This window comes from Chamaea fasciata, unplaced genomic scaffold, assembly GCF_029207755.1.
Source record: "Chamaea fasciata isolate MVZ Bird 193981 ecotype frontalis unplaced genomic scaffold, bChaFas1.0.hap1 SCAF_9, whole genome shotgun sequence".
Taxonomy (NCBI): Eukaryota; Metazoa; Chordata; class Aves; order Passeriformes; family Sylviidae; genus Chamaea; species Chamaea fasciata.
The window spans coordinates 13,661,070-13,676,886 of NW_027094094.1; the positions used below are offsets into that span (position 1 = coordinate 13,661,070).

Below are 15,817 nucleotides of genomic sequence, written 5' to 3' on the forward strand. Positions count from 1 at the left end.
ACCTCTCCTACCACTCAGTCATTTCTAAAAGGGATCTTAGATGCTGAAAATTCATAAAAATTGGAGAATATATTGTCTGTATATTCCTTGTTTGAGCACAAATTCCTGTTTGGTTACCGCATTGCTGTACCAATTTGGACCCATAAACTGTGTCTTTGTCAACAACAAGAACCAACCTTCCCACCAAAAAAAAAAAAAAAGTCTCCAATTCTATTAGGCAGCCTAATTACTGCTTCATTCCAAGTTCTTGAAGATACACAGGTATCAGCACACTATGTTTCCAGCAGACTATCTGGAAAATTTATGGGCAGCAAATTACTCATTTGTCCTAAGAGAAGGAAATGTCTGCGGTGACATTTGTCATCAGGCCTGTGAAGAGGGGAATGAGCAGGGATACAACCACTGCAGTTTTAGATTCCAGGTTAAATTCACCTGTGAGAGCGATGTTCTTTCAGATGTAAAGCTGGAGACAAAACAGACCTGATAGAATTAGCAGACCTCCAGAACGAAACAAAAGCAAAAAGGTAAGGTAGACATCCTTTTTCTGGTTACTGTCAGAAACAGATACTGGGCTAAACAAACCTTTGGTCACTATGCTGATTCTCAAAAAGAGGATGCTTAAGTAAGTTTTGGCTTCGGGATCACTTTCCACATTAACACAGTCTGATTAAGGGAACACTCTCCCAATTCGAGCTCAGGATGTATTACCTCGTTCCTATTTACATGCACACAGCAGGATTCTTGTGACCTGCCTTAAGTTCTTCCAAGAGTCCGAATACAAATTTAGAAATTTGGGGCTGGTCTAAGCTGTCTATGTAGCTGTAACTACAATTTTGGAAGTACCCTTTCAAACTAATTCTAAAAATAACAATAAAACAATGCAAGATTGTACATCAGAAATGTAAATATTCTGTTTTAAATAAACTTTTCCCAGCTCACTGCTGGTTCAATGTCTCATACAGATGACTTCTTCAAATTTAAATTTCATACTCTGTACTGCTAAAGCTGAGATGCATTCTACATTCTAAAGCAAATGTATTCACCAAACTGTGAGAATCAGCTTGTGAACTAGTAACATCAAATATCAAGACTGAGGAGGGGAGTCTCCCACACAAGATACGGAACAGCAGAGCTTTGGTAAGGAACAACCTGCACAAAAATGGCTATGAATTCTGAGTGATAATTCTTCACAGCTTCCAATTAGGAAGTGTCCAGCTGAGGCAATTTCCTGTGAAAATTTCACACTAACTTCTCCAGAGCTTTATTTCTTTTTTGACCCATATGGAAATTGAAAAAGACAGCTGAAATGAGGGAAAAGAGGTGAAAGTAAAACGCAAAGCTACACAGCCTAAGTACTTTTGAGACTCCAAACTGAGAGCCTGCAACTTGAACAATTTCCTTTGTCTCCTCATTGCCATCCACTTCATCCTCCATCATCAGATCCTCTTGAACTCTGAAACCATCTATTGCTCTACCAAGACTAGAGACTATGACTGTTTGGAACCTCCACAGACAACAAGCAGCAACTGCTCTGTAGACATCACTTCTTCTCAGTAGCAAAGAAACAAGCACAAGGTGTTTGATACCAGCAACAAATATATGGCCTCATCAGAAGCAGAAAGACAGCACTCCCTGTCTCCCAGCATGGTACCTGTAATGCATTCACCACTCTGATTGGGTGCTCCTCACCCAGGGCCTGGATGCAGTGCTGAAACAAGCAGTTGATGTTATCTTTTATCTTCATTAATTCTTCCCCATCCAGAGCCTCCAGCTTGCCTTCTAGATACTCCAGGTTGACCTGTCAGGTCAAGAAGCAGTTCATGCACATTATACCATCACTGACACCTTTAGAAACAGAAGTCCTTGCCACTGATAGTCTGCCACTTTGTAGGCAGAACAGCAACAGGATGTTCACATTCTGTTACCTTCATGAGAAATAGCTCCTCCCAAAACCTAGGGTTGCATTTACTGGGGTCCTCTGTCTGGAATGAAAAGGAATAGGCATGAGGGCAAAGAAATCATCCAGGCAGAATTTTAAGAAAGTCTTTATTATGGGTAGCTCAGAGTCAGCGGCTCTGCTGAATGACCCAGAGGTCTCAAAGTGCAGAATTCTGGCCACAGAGATTCCCCCCCAAAAAAAGGATCAACAGAAGCAGCTCTCAAATGGGTTGCCTCTGTTTATTTTCTGAGTTGTTGTTTGAGAAATACTGGGAAAGCCACAACTTCCCATAGATGGTACAGTTCTGGTAAGCAACAGCACAAGACGACATTTTGGAAGAGAGCAGGATACAGAGTTCTGCACAACAGCAGGAGAGCCTGGAGCATGTGCCTACACTGTGCAGGCCTTAACTTGAGGAGAGAAATCCACTGAGAAAAACCCTCAGCATAAACTAAACCAAGAAAATTTAACACAACACTTTAGAAAAAAAGAGATGTTCAACTCCTTACCGTGAAAATTTCATCGTACATCAACACAACTTTCTCTTTCAATGGCTTCTTGGAGGCTGAAGATTTCCGGAGCAACCCACCTTTCTTCTCTGTTTGGGCCATGCTGTATACCCTGAAGGTAAGAACAGACAAAAGGGCTCAGAAAACTCCAACTTTTCTTCAAGGCAACCATGAAAGACTTTTTCACTGCATTGAAATACTAAAAGTCCCTCAAAAGCTCTAAGCAGAGACATTTATATTAGATAAGAAATCAGATCAAAGGACCCATCTAGTTCTATATCCCATTTCAAAGACAAGCAAAAGTCCACACACAGGCAGAAACAGAATAAGCTCCTTATGGACATTTTCTTAATTCTTTTCTATTAGAAACTGGTTCATTATCCAGACCAATCCAGTTTATATCTAGAAAAGTATGTATTTTTTAATCTCACTGGAGGAATTGTGATACTTGATATCAAATAGGTACCCAGACTTTTTTGATGCTGGTCAAGCCTCAAAGGCATATGACGACAAGAAGTTCCTAAAACTCCTGAAATTTGGAAGTCTTCTCTTATCTGTTTAATTTGTTGCCTACCAAAGCACTTCAGATTCTGCTTTTGTACTCTGAGGTGGCATCCAACACTAGGAAAGCCTCCATAAAGCACTCTGGCCACCCCTCTTCACACCAACCTCTGCACCTTAGTATCCTTATCTGGGCCAGCTGCTCTGCAAATCAAGCCAGAGAGGAACCCCACCCTCAAAAGCATCCCATGTGGTTCAGTTTTGGGAGAAGGATGGAAGACAGGGCAAGCTATACAGAGATTTTTTTTTTTTTTTAACCAGATTAATTTTATGATCTGTTTGACAGCAAAGGGTTTTCTAAAAACTCAAAGAAGCTTTACCATCATTAATTGGACTCTTACTGATTATACTATTAAAAAAATTTTTAAGAAGTAGCATCCTTATTACAAAATGAGCTATTACACAAAGTAATGTGGTCCTGAGCCTTCTGTGAGAGACAACCCACTCCAGGGGCTGAGTTAGAACACACAACCTGCCACATATTCTCAATCTCATGTGTGATGCTACCAAGTGCAGCACTACTCTGACCTTGCAAATACACATTTATCTGCAATCACAGATTTTCCTGGCAAGCATCACAGCTTTAGCACTGTTCTAACCTCCTCCATCACTGCAGCATGTCAGAACTACTTAGCAGAAAGGGTATGCCATCCCTTCCCATACCTCTGAGTTCCCAGACTTTCTCCCATACCTCCAAAGGTAATTACACACATGGCAACAGCATACCACACACAGAGGCTTGACTTAAGTCATGCTCCAGAAAAACATGGGCAGGCTCTTGTGGTAGTTGCACTCAACCATGATAAATTATGCATAGAGAGGTAAATCCACCGTTCAAATCTGGGATCGCAGAGCTTTCTGAGCTGGCAGCCATGGAGACAGCTTTGGATGTAGCCTCAAACCCAGACTGCCTGAACCCCCTCCCACAACCACAGCAGGCTCAGATCTCTCTTTCCCTCAACGACCAAGTTCCATCAACTACTGAATACCAGTTCCAGATCTCCTTTACATTCTTTCCACTGCAGACAATTTTTAGCTGACTTACAATTATGTTTTCAACTAGGACCCTCAGGCTTTCAGTGCCAGTTATTCGAACATCTTTAGCCCTTAACACCCTTTAGCTATAAATCTTGGTTCTAAGTGGCAGAAAAACATTTTTAGGTCTGGAGAAACAATGCTGCTGCAAAACACCCTGCCTCAGCTGCAAAGGGAAGGAGCTTTGCCAGGATGGGAAAGGGTAGGACAGAGAGCAGCAGATCTCACACCTGAAAAGCTAACATTTACATAGGCAGAGAGGTGGTGTCTTCCCACTAGAAAGGGACCCAGCTGGCTGGTTATGGGCTGGGGTGAGAATGGAAAGAGCCCTGAGACACACTGACAGAAGAAAGCTCAGCAACTACTGCACCATAACCTTCTGCAAAGACCAAAATTATTCCCATAGCCTAGTAGGTCTATGTATCCAACTAAGATGGAAGAAGGTTTCCAACTAACAAACAAAAAAAGAAAGCATTATTCAATCATCTTGATAGTTTCACTTCTACAGACTCTTACATTAGTTTTAAACTGTCGAGGGAAACAAGACATTATTCTAATTAGAAACATAACTGGAAACACTGAGAAATCTATTAAAAACCAAATCAAGAGTGATGTCACTTTTAGCCTAGGAATACATATCTTGAGTAAGACTGCACAAAACTATTTTCCTACTAGAATTTTAAGTTTCTGAACCTAAAACAGCTGGCAGCCCCAGCATGCAAACACATCCATCAGTGTGCTTCTAATTGAATTACAGCTAACGAATCCCAATGTCAAAACTAATAAACTAACTCTCACTGCTTCTAGGTCAGCGTTCTTACATCAAATGTGTACATGAATGGGAGAGGATCAATAAGCTCTGCTTAGTCCCTGGATTTTCAGAGCTACATTTTAACCCTTTTCCTACATTTCCAGGAAGACAGAAAAATCAAAATACCTCAAAACACAAAGGGTGAGTACCAGAAGGATCACATGATCATATGAAAATTCTAGTCTCTGTCAAATTGGGTCTTAGGATCCACATTCTCACAACCAAAGCTGCACAGAGCATATACAGAGACAACTGCTGGAGGCAAAGATTAAATAATGTCCTTGTTTATAATTCACTATTCTACAAATGAGCATATGGAGGAGCAAGGAGAAAAACATAAATCTTGCCTTTCATGCCAACACTTTATTAGGCTGTGTTTGTTTCATGACCTATTATGATCAGGTCATACAAATGTTTTTTTCTTTTCACTTTATGCAATTACAATTTCTAGACGTCATAAAGACATCTAAACAGAAAACTGCATTTTGCTAATGGAGACCTTCCAGGCAGCTGCAGAAAACAACAGTTAAACGCACAAAACATTTATAAATAAGTTGTAGAGGTGTCAAATTATCATGATGCCGTGACAGCTTATGAAAACGACACTGATGATAATTAACAATTTTCCTTTAAACATCACATTTAAAAAGCATCAGTGGATTTTCCACATTTTAGGCTCAAATGGATAATTTATTCTGTCAATAGGTCATTCCCATTAACACATGCTGCTAAGTGAATCCTGCTGTATTCACTGACTGCACAGAACTGCCCCTCAGGGCCAAGAGAAGTACATGCATGGGGATTTTTATAACAACAAATACTTCGCTGTGCAGCAGAAGATCTAAGACGCTTCATCTTGAACTAAAAGAAAATTCGTCAGAGCATGAGTCTTGGCAGCTCAAAGGCAGGAAGATAAAAGCCATGGCAGACACAAGTTTAGGCAGACTCTTGCTTGATCGCTCATCATCCCCAGGATCAGTTGATCCAGTCAGGAAGAGATGAGCACATCCACCCATTCACCTCCTTTCTGTTTCATTCCACAACTCATAACACAGATTCCAAGCAAACATATGACATTCCAATGAACACAGCTCTGTTAGCTTTTCGTTAGAGTAGCCACAGGGAAAATGAACCTGGTATTTTGAGTCTGAGATTTACTCAGACCTGTGCACACCGAAAACTGCTACACAATGCTCCACATTGTCACTCCGCTCCTGTATAGACTTATTAGAATTCCACAGACTGTCTTTTAATAGCAATACTGTCAAGAGGATAACAACTAATGCACATCTACACCATAATGACATCAGGATCCAAAACCTGTAACTTGTGTAATCTTGCATGCAGCCCATCAAGCACAGCACTTTGCATTCAATTGCCTTGGCTAACAAACCTGAAAGTTTTCAAGATTATAAACGCACACACACAATCCCCACGTGCAACCAAACATAAATAAGTGCATTTTTTTCAGTGTGGACCCCTCACATAATATACTGTAACACTTCTTGGCTAGACAAAAAGAATAGAGATGACACAAATTTGTATTTTCACATACTACTTACTTGGCAAACCATTTATTCACTACCTGGAAAAGGCTGTACAAATGATGTGATCTGTTTTAGCTTGTTAATGTCAAAGCCCTGAACCTCAATCAATTTTATAAAGACTCTGAGTAAGAACTGAGATACTTCTGTTTTTAGAATCCAATGTCCCTTGACTTGACAGAGCTAATAAGATTGGACTCACCTGTTCAAACTACTCAAAGCCAGCCGTTACCTCCTCCCTCCCAGAGTGCATGTACCTGGAACTCAGTGTGATCATGCTTTGCCTTTCAAGGCATTCTGCAGGTACATCACTCAAGATTAAAGTTACTCAAAAACTACCTGCATCATGCAAGAGGCAGGGATAAACCCCTGTCTAAAAGTTAACACACAGCTCCTGAAGCAATGTGTTATAAGCTAAGTACTCATTAAATTCTCCAGTGAAGTACCAGGAAAAACTTGCACTTAATCTATGAGACAAATCTGCAGAGTAAATACTGGACCTGAACAACAGGCAGTTACAACACAGGTCCCAGTGCTCATCCATCACTGGAAGCAACAGACAACCTGCAATCAGCACAAGAATTTATGAATCCCAGAGCACAGGGAGTGCCTGGACCCAGTTCCAGCTTCTCTGTTAAAACCCCCAAGGACCAGCCATCAGCAGCCCAGCAGACCACTGCTGAAAACAAGAAGAGCAAGAAGACATAGGCTATATTTTATCAAGGCTTTAGCAACCATCATGGCCAAATTTCAGCCATAAGCCCTTTTGCAGCTTATTCTCCACAAACTCTTGCACTGGCAGTTACAGATTGTGCAAGTACATCCACACTGTTTTTATATTCCAAACATTGCTTACACCCATTACTTCATTTGTATATTGTCCATCGGAATCAAAACTGCTAAAACTGTGCTTTCCTCTACAACTGGAAGATGCTCAACACACCAACAAGGGAAACAGTAACACAACATACAAGCTTTGGATCCCTGCTGCAGAATTTCTAGGTGCCTTAATGCAGTATGTAATAAGAAACATTCTGAGGGCGTGCTGATGACAAAAAACCCATGGAGATCCTACTTTTTTTCTGCAGTAGAAAGCAACAACCCCCAGCACAGTCACAGTATATATGTATATATATTTACTAGAAATTCCTTCCATCCCACTCAGAGCAGTGTATGTGCTTCTACATAGTACAATCTAAAGTTACATCACTTCTGACCTATTTTTCCCCCTTGAAAAATGGGAAAAGCAGCTTCCTAATGCAAATTCAGCCACATGCTACCTCCCATTGCACCAGCTTTAGCAATGATATAGAAGTGTAACATTTGAGCTACGATTTTAACACTTCATCTATAATTGCATTTAATTTCTATCTGTCCAGTTAAAACAACACCCAATCCAGCAACTGCACACCATCAACTAGCTATGCTTCTTCCTGTCAAGTCCATCCAGACAAGTTCTGCATGCTTCCACCAGCACCTGTTCACACTATTTTCATACAAGGTAATTCTTCCATTTCACCACACTTTCTCTCTGTATTCCTGGCTACCATGACCAGCTCTCTCATCTCAGAAAACGACTTTGGGTTTTCACTTTTCAAGCCCTTTAGAACCCATCCCACAGAGTTTATAATGAAATATTCTGCACTGCCTTTACACTCCCACCTGAAAGCTCATGTCACTTGCAGACTTTTTCAAATGCCTTCCTTCTGAAGAAAAACATTCTCCCTGTAACCTTCTCCTGCCCTTTTCCCATGGCTTCAGCTGATGGTGTGGATCCAAGGCCCATGCTGAATACCGTGCAGCTGCATGACATCAACCATCGGCAGCACAAGTACTCAGGAGTTAAAATGCAAACACGAAAAGGTGTAAGCTCAAAAAAAAAAATAAACACAAAAAAATCCTCAAAAATAGGGAGCCAGAATATGGCAGCTAAGCAACTGTGAGCAGCAGAGGCTGACCCCTGCCCTCCTAAGGGATGTCTGAATGGCTGCCTGGTGTGTTAGCAGGGGGACGGAGCAGATGAATGCTTAGCCCAGCAGCTCATCAAAGCCTCACTTTTCCTTTTCTGCATTCTAGCCAATAACTGCTTAACATTTTTACACTGTCTATACCCTGCTCACCGTATCTCTTTATACACAGGAAAAATGTCATAAATGACACAGTGGATCAACATATTATTACTGGAAAGCCAAACTGCTGGCCTTTCCTCCCCTTGAAATTCCTCTTCTGCATTTTTGTCACACTTCTTACTAGAGCTCAAACAGCTGGTGAACTGCAATCACCACGCATCGCAATGATTCAAATTATCTCATTGCTTTGCATATTCCACCCACCTGCTCACCCTAATTGGCTCTCATCATACATTCAGATTTCAGTCTCTGCTGAGGAGCAAACTTTGTTGCAGCGACATACGCAACAGGGTTTGACCGAGGCCGCAGCTTGCTCATGCAGCAAGTGCCTCTGCCTTCACCATAATAAACGCTGCGGCTCCCACTGCTTTACCACTGTTTGCTGTTCCCCTTTGCTTTGCCCATACAAGTGTTCGGAGAAGGGTGAGGTAAACCAGATAACTGGAACGAGCAGCGAACGCTCGTTCTTTCCCTAGGAGTTATCTAGAGCCCAAACCACCGGGCAGCCGGGGCGGGCGCGGCCCACGAGCAGCCGGAGGGCTGGGCTGCAGCCAGGCCCCGAGGCCTCGGGGCCGGCACCCGGGGCACGCACCGGGGCACCGCGGAGTTACCGACGGGAGATGAGCAGCACCTCCCGCCGCACGGGCTGCGTGCGGCCGCTCCCACTGCTAACCGGGGTGGGCAGCCAGCGGCCCTGGCACGGGGTGCCGGTACCCGGCGAGGCCCCTCGCGGCGGGGAGCGCCCCCGCTCCGCGGAGCCCCCCGTGCGGCGGAGCCCCCGGTGCCGGAGGGGCAGCGGGGGCGCGCCCGGCCCCGCGGGCGGGGCCCCGTGTCCCCCCGCCGCTCCCGCACTCACCTGCGGGCAGCCGCTCCCCGCACACCGCGCAGGCGCCGCGCGTGCGCCCGCCGGTTCCCCGCGCGGCCGCGGCTCCCGCAGGCGGGGCGGGCAGGGGAGGCTCCTCCCCGGGCCGGCTGCAGCTGGGCTCGCCCCGCGGGCGCCGACACGCGCTCATACACACGCACCCCGGTAACAAATGGCCCCGCCGTCCGCGGGGATTCTCGGGACGCGGCCCCACGGCCCGCCCCGCACCGGCGGCGGAAGTAGGAGCGGGACGGCCCGCGGCGGCGCGGAGCGGCTCCGCCCGGAAACCCGCGGCCCCGTGACTGCGCAGCGCTGAGCGGAGCTGCCGCCGGCCCGGGCCCGGCCCCGGTCGGCAGTCGCCGCCGCGACAGGTGGGTCCCGGCGGGAGGGGAACCCGGTGCGTGCCCGGGGCAGCGCGGAGGCTTCTCGGGCGGTGCTGGGTGTGCGGGGAGCTCTGGGTGCGGCCGGTCCCTGGGAGCTGCTGCCGCGGAACCGGCTCGCCGCGGGGGAAGGTGCCCGAGGGGTCCGTGGGGGTCTCCCAGAGAGCCGAGGCAGCGGGGTCTCGGGGAATGGGGTGTGGCGGGGCTCCGGGAGGGGTCTGAGTGGCGGCTGCGGCTCCGTGCCCGGCCCGCCCTGGTGCACGCTGTCGCTGACAGGATGAAGCTGCGGCAAGTCTCCGACTTGAGTGACTTCAGCCGAGGCCACTGGCTGCGGGAGTTGCTGTGCCGCCGAGAAGAGCCCCGCCACGTCCAGTCCAGCCCCGACGGGCAGCATCTGCTGCTCCTGCAGACGAGCCGGCCGCCCACCCTGCCGCGGGTGGTGGCCTTCCAGCGCCACAGCATCGCTGGAGCCGACCTGGAGAGGAGCTGGCAGTCGCCCCAGCCAGCCCTTGTGGGACTGCTCTTCCTGCAGAGCCCTGTGGTACTGGGCTCCTGGGTACTGGCCCTGGTGTGGGAACATGGCCGGACCGAGGTCTGGCACTTTGTGGTGGCCGTGGGCTGGCAGCTGCTGCAGACGCTGGAGCTCTGCCAGGGTGCCCGGGCACGAGTCGTCTCCGTGTGCAGCCAGGGAGCCAGCCTGGTGTGGTGTGAGGAGAGGCCGCCACTGGGTGCTCACTCGGACATGAGCAAGTGTGCCTTCAGGTTCTGTGTCTGTGCCCGTGCTCTGGAGGTGGGGGAGCAAGGCGTGCGGCTGGGCACTGTGAAGATAGTCCTGCACAACAGCCCTGAGTACCAGGTCCTGGCCTCTCGCCAACATGTTTTCCTAGTGCCTGCTGCTGCCGGCTTTGCCACTACTTCCAAATTCCTCCTTATTTGGCATCCAGAGAAGGCAGAGTTCACCATCACAGCCCCCTCTGCAGGCTTCATCCACAGCAAAGTGCTGCGCTCCAGCAGCGAGTCAGACTTCAGGAAGCTTCTGCTGGGTTCTGTGGGCCTTCTCTCATGTTTTGCGCCTCTGGACATTCACACGTCCACTGTGTCCAACAGTGGGGCTCTGCTGCTGGTGAGCACAAAGGGTTCTGTGAGTATCGTGGAGCCAGATGGAACACAGAGGCATGTCTTTGACCTGGAGAGTGGCCCCCTGGCCCAAGGGAGTCCTGTCCAACTGAAGACCTTTGGCAGCATCTTGGCCTGTGTGCTGGCTGGAGTACTGTACCTTGTTGACCAGAACAGTGGAAGGCTTGTAGAAAAGGAAGTCCTGAGCATGAAAGAGGTGCATTTCGTGGAGTCCCAGGGAGAGGAAGACAGTATCCAGCTCCTCAGTCAGACTGGTATCTACAGCTTTAGCTTTTCCAAACCTGAGGATAGCAGCAGGCCTGAGCCATGCCTGGTGGAGATGGTGTTTGAGGAGGCCTGCAGATATTACCAGAGGAGGAGCCTCAGCAGCTCCAAGCTGACAGTGGAGAAGTTGAAGAAAGGCGGTACGTTCCAGGCTCCTGTGGTCCTCGCTGCCATCCTGCAGCACAGCCTCCACCAGAAGCAGAAGCAAGCCCAAGGCCTACAAGACACTTACGCCAAGCTGTTGAGCACAATGAGCCTGGAACTGCAGAGCTACATGAGCCTGGAGCTCCTCAAGGCTTGCGTGGTGTGTGCCCCAGAGAGTGAGGTAGAAAGCTACTGCAAGGAGTTGGTGGAGCAGGAGGTCAGCCGCATTCTGCAGTCTGACATGGACAAGGATAACTTGGCCTATCTGAACTCTGTCTTTGCCTCCTTCCCCAAGGCTGCCTGGAAGGCCACAAGGAGCTGCCTGCAGCTGCAACAGAATGGGGATGGCCTCTTGGTAGCCAGGGCCACCCCAGAGGTATGGAAGAAGGTCCTGTGTCAGCCACAGCTGGAGGAGGTGGGTCAGAATGGGATGGCCCCTCTCTTCGAGCTCATTTGTGCCTCCTTCCTGAGGTTCAAACCCAAGTGGTTGCCCAGCTTTGTGGAGCTGACCCAGCAGTATGTTAGCAGCTCTTGGTCATACAGCAGCAAGGAGGGCCCCGAGGGCCGGGTGCCACTGTACAAGAGAGCACTGGGAGTGCTGGCCCGAAAGAACAGGCACGGCGAGGCAGATGATGAGATGGAGCTGGAACTGCTGCTCTGCAGCAAGAGGCCTAAGGCTGTGCTGCAAGCTCTGCACCTTCTTATCCGTCTGAAGCAGTGGCAGCGGGTGGTGGAGGTGGCAGAGAAGTTCTCCAAGCTCAGCCCCTTGCTTAACAAGGAGATATTCATCACACTGCTGGCTGAGTTTGCTCAGCACCGGGAGCTGGACCCTTACCTGCACAGGCTGTGGCCACTGTGCCCCGCTGAGCTCTCTGCCTCAGACATCCTCACCACGGTCCTGCAGCACCTCCCTCATTCCCAGGAGGACCCAGTGCCTTTCTCCAGCGAGGGGAACCAGCTGACTCTGGGCTTGCTTAAGCCACTGCTGCAAAGGGTTGTGCAGCGTCCCAGTGTCCAGGATGAGATGTACTCAGATACCCTGCAGAGCACCACCTTCCCTCCTCCCACCCCACCCCGAGAGCACAAAATCCTCTCAAAAGCAGTGGCAGATGATGTTCCTCAGCCATCCGTGGCAAGGACTTCCTCACCCTCAGCACTGCTACAGGATGACAATGTGTGACGGGGGGAAGGACAATGTCATCCCAAGCCCTGGGTGCACAAGGAAGGGAAGTCCTATCTGTGCTGGCAGTATGGAAGCCTACTTCTTTCTGAAGCATCCCTGCAGCAGCATCTCGAGGAGCCTGTTGGGTGGCGGGGGTTGGGGGATCTCCTCTGAGCCAGGGCAGGCCTTCTGGTTATTCCTATCAAGTGCAATTGTGTGTGTGCCAGTGGAGGAGCAAATGCCAGGTGCATTTGCAGATGAAAACACTGGCTGCACTACAGGACTACAGAACTGCTCCATGCCCAAAGCACTTTGTTTTTGGTTTGTCTGGCTCCTTTTTAACTCCACTTCTGTTTCCCTGATCCTCTAGTACTGGTGGTGGAGTGGTAGGCAGGGATACACAGTCTTTCCCCCCCATTCTCTGCTCAGTGAGTTGGGTGGTACTTCCAAGCTCTTGCTGTGAGAAATGGGGCACATTTCTTGCAGCTGGGTCACTGAGTCCTGCTGCGTTGGGCTCAGTCAGATGCTAAATGCCACTGTGGCCCAGCTCCATGGCACTGGGGGTCCCAGCACACACACTGGCAGTTGCAGCACTCCACACGTTGTCTTGCCACAATTCCTCTGGGATCAATCCTGTAGCTGTGACTGATTGCAGCTACTTAGCTGAAAAGAGCGGCCTAATTCCCTTATCTCTCTGTCCCAGACAGTACCCAAACTCTCTTCTGATCTGAGAAGCTTGCAGCAGCCTGTGTGAGCTTGGGGCTGGCCCTGCGTTTCCTTTGTGGAAGCTTAGATTATGCTGCAGGACACCTGAGCCCTCTGTTCCCATCTCCTCTACCTTTGCCCTTTGCATACAAAGGGGCTTTGTCAGGGTTGTCTGGCTCATATTGTGCCTCTGTTTGCAAAATCAGTGTAACTTGAGAGCAGTTTGTGCAGGAAGTTCCAGGTTCCAGCCTCTCTCAGGTGCCTGGTGCCTGTCCCCCTCCACCAGGAGGGAGACCCTGGCTGAGGCTTTGCCCCTGCATTCTGGGCTGTGTGTGAAGGAGCTGTCTGTTGCCTTGTTGGGCTACGGGAGATTCACCTGCATTAATCCTCTTGAGAGTGGTCTTAAGTGTGGAAGACAGACTCCTTTTAAAAATAAAGGTTCTTAAAGCACTGCTGAGGTGGTGGTGGGTGTTATGAGCGTCCACACCCTCTGGAGGAGGGCAATCTTGTTTTGTCTCTGGTGAAAAGGGGCCAGGCTCATCTCTCTGGTGTTGCCCAGCATGGCTCACAACTGGTACAGCTGGACTCAGAAAGCGTGCCCAGATAAGCCCATTCCCTCTGTGGTACTCAGCTGCTTACCACTATGAAGCCACAGAGGCAGGATTCTGCACAGGCAGGCTGGAGCATGTGTGCCGCAGGAAAGGGCCATACAGGCTGTGCATGGCTGTGGCTGGGCCCAACAGAGAGTTGAGGAAGGGTGGATTTTTTCCTCAAGAGCTTCAAACTGTCCATTTTTTAAGAAAACTAGCAACAGAGAGCACCTGGCTGGCCCCACAAAATCCTGCTGCCAGGCACAATGTCAGAGCTGCCGTTAGAGAGATTATTGTTTGGGAAACCACTGTAAAGATGTGGCAGGGTCTCCCCCAGAAAAGGGCTTGGCTGCGGAAAGTCCCTGTGGTGGAAAAAGGTCTGGCAAAGAGGAAGAGGAACTGCTGCAATGGTTCCCTCGAGCCTGGCTGGTTATTGATGAGACCTTCCTTGGTGGGGGGCCTTGTGCTGTGGCCATGGGGCACTGAGTTTTCCTCTCACTCTGGCAGCTGCCATGCAGTGTGGCCTAAAAGGAGAGCTAGTGGCTTCCACTGTGGGCATTTTGTAATGGGCTGTCCTTGCCTCCTCTCCAGGCAGCTGCTGGCCTTGCATGATGCTGATCTCACCCGCCGCCCAGGGCTGCTCGGGAGGAGGATGATAGACCCCAGCACCTCTTAGAGCCATGACTCCGGGGATTGGAACACAGCCCTAGAGCTGCACTGAATGGGGAGCTGCTGAGGGCTAGCCCCACACTTTGGTGAAGGATGTGCAGTCATTTGGGGAGGACACCTGCATTGCCAGGCTGGGTTTGGGTGCAGGTGACCCCACATTCACAGTGACACAGTGAATGAGGGTCAAACTCCCTGCCTTCCAGCACTGGCTCTGCAGAGAAAGCAGAGCAGGGAAGAAGCAATGCCCACAAAACCAGCAAGCAGAAACTGAAGCCAGCAGCAGTCCTGTGTGAGCTGGCATCCCCAAGGCAGAGCAAGGGAAGAGGAAGTGGGGAACATGATGCAGTAGGGACAGCCTGAGGCTTGGGGGTAGAAGCCTCCACGTATGGGCCCTAGACAAACAGGAAGTAGTCAGAATTCTGGAGGCTGAGGGTCCAGGGCAGAGGAAATGAGACAAAACTGAGCTGAATGCTTTCCAAGGGGTTGCTGGATGTCTCACTCCAAGAACCAGGAAGGGTGGGCATCCCTGGGGGAAACGGGCCAAACCAATCTGAAGGACAGATTCAGCTGACTGATAGGCAAGCGCAGGGCTCTCGTTGCAGTCAGACTCTGCTGGGGGGAAGACACCAGGAAGGCTGGTGCAGCTTCAGATAAAGCCCAAAGGAAAAACTAGCAATTAGATCTGAAGACAAATGGAAAAAGCAATAAAAAGAGATGCACGTAATGGAGGGGGAGCTGGCTGGCCTGGCCCTCTGACTCTACTCCAGAGAAACTTGGACTTTGCAACAAAGGAAATGAGTCAAGCTGCTCACGTATATCCCCTGTGCCTGACAGGGCTTTTGGGATGATCCCTGCGCTTGTACCAAGGAGCAGCACAAAGCAATACCTGAACTCACCCCCAAGGCTCTAGACCAAGTCACCCTTGGTTTATCTGTGCATGCAGCTCTCTCTCTGCAGAGTATGGGGTGTGCAGGGTGGGCACAGAGAGTACTGATGCCACCATATCTTGCAGAGGGAAGGAGGTGTGGGCTGCAGGCACCCCATAAACTCACTGGAAATCCACAGATGATACATACTAGGGTTGCTAGAGGGAAGTGCTCACGTGCTGGGGACAGCTTGGGGTGGCACTTCATGGACAGGAGGCTCTTTGTGTGGCTTGTCCCAAGGAGGGGCCTGGCACTCTCCCAGTCAGAAGTGCAAAGGGCTGCCCAGTCAGGGGAACATCACCCAGTCATGGTGACACTGAGCAGTGATCCTGTATTGACCCATAGGCTGCCTGTGGGCAGAGCACACTTTGGAACACCAGAGAGAGCCCTCTGGACCCAGGCACAGCCTCAGCTTGTGCCAGCAGTGGGGAACCCTCCAGCACCTAGCCC

The 15,817-nt window shown here is 49.3% G+C and overlaps 2 protein-coding genes across 9 annotated transcripts in view; one reads left to right on the top strand and one right to left on the bottom strand.

The window, feature by feature from the left end:
• Nucleotides 1-9,489, bottom strand: part of ARMH3 (armadillo like helical domain containing 3) — a 123,079-nt gene extending 113,590 nt beyond the window's left edge. For 3 of the 8 annotated variants that reach the window (XM_066191070.1, XM_066191069.1, XM_066191067.1), the window contains exons 1-4: nt 8,520-8,945; nt 2,449-2,560; nt 1,926-1,982; nt 1,652-1,798 (exon numbers count right to left, since the gene is read on the bottom strand). In XM_066191070.1, the coding sequence (XP_066047167.1) occupies nt 1,652-1,798; nt 1,926-1,982; nt 2,449-2,560; nt 8,520-8,572 (369 nt within the window). In that variant the 5' untranslated portion in view covers nt 8,573-8,945. Of the gene's footprint in view, nt 1-1,651; nt 1,799-1,925; nt 1,983-2,448; nt 2,561-8,519; nt 8,947-9,384 lie in introns of those variants that run through there. The other 5 variants (XM_066191072.1, XM_066191064.1, XM_066191066.1 and 2 more) reach the window with 4 other exon arrangements.
• Nucleotides 9,490-9,576: 87 nt separating this feature from the next.
• On the top strand, nt 9,577-15,789 carry HPS6 (HPS6 biogenesis of lysosomal organelles complex 2 subunit 3). The gene is made up of 2 exons (XM_066191060.1): nt 9,577-9,761; nt 10,047-15,789. Exon 2 carries the CDS (start codon nt 10,048-10,050, stop codon nt 12,493-12,495), a length of 2,448 nt encoding a protein of 815 aa, XP_066047157.1. The 5' UTR covers nt 9,577-9,761; nt 10,047; the 3' UTR covers nt 12,496-15,789.
• The last annotated feature ends 28 nt before the right edge of the window (nt 15,790-15,817 follow it).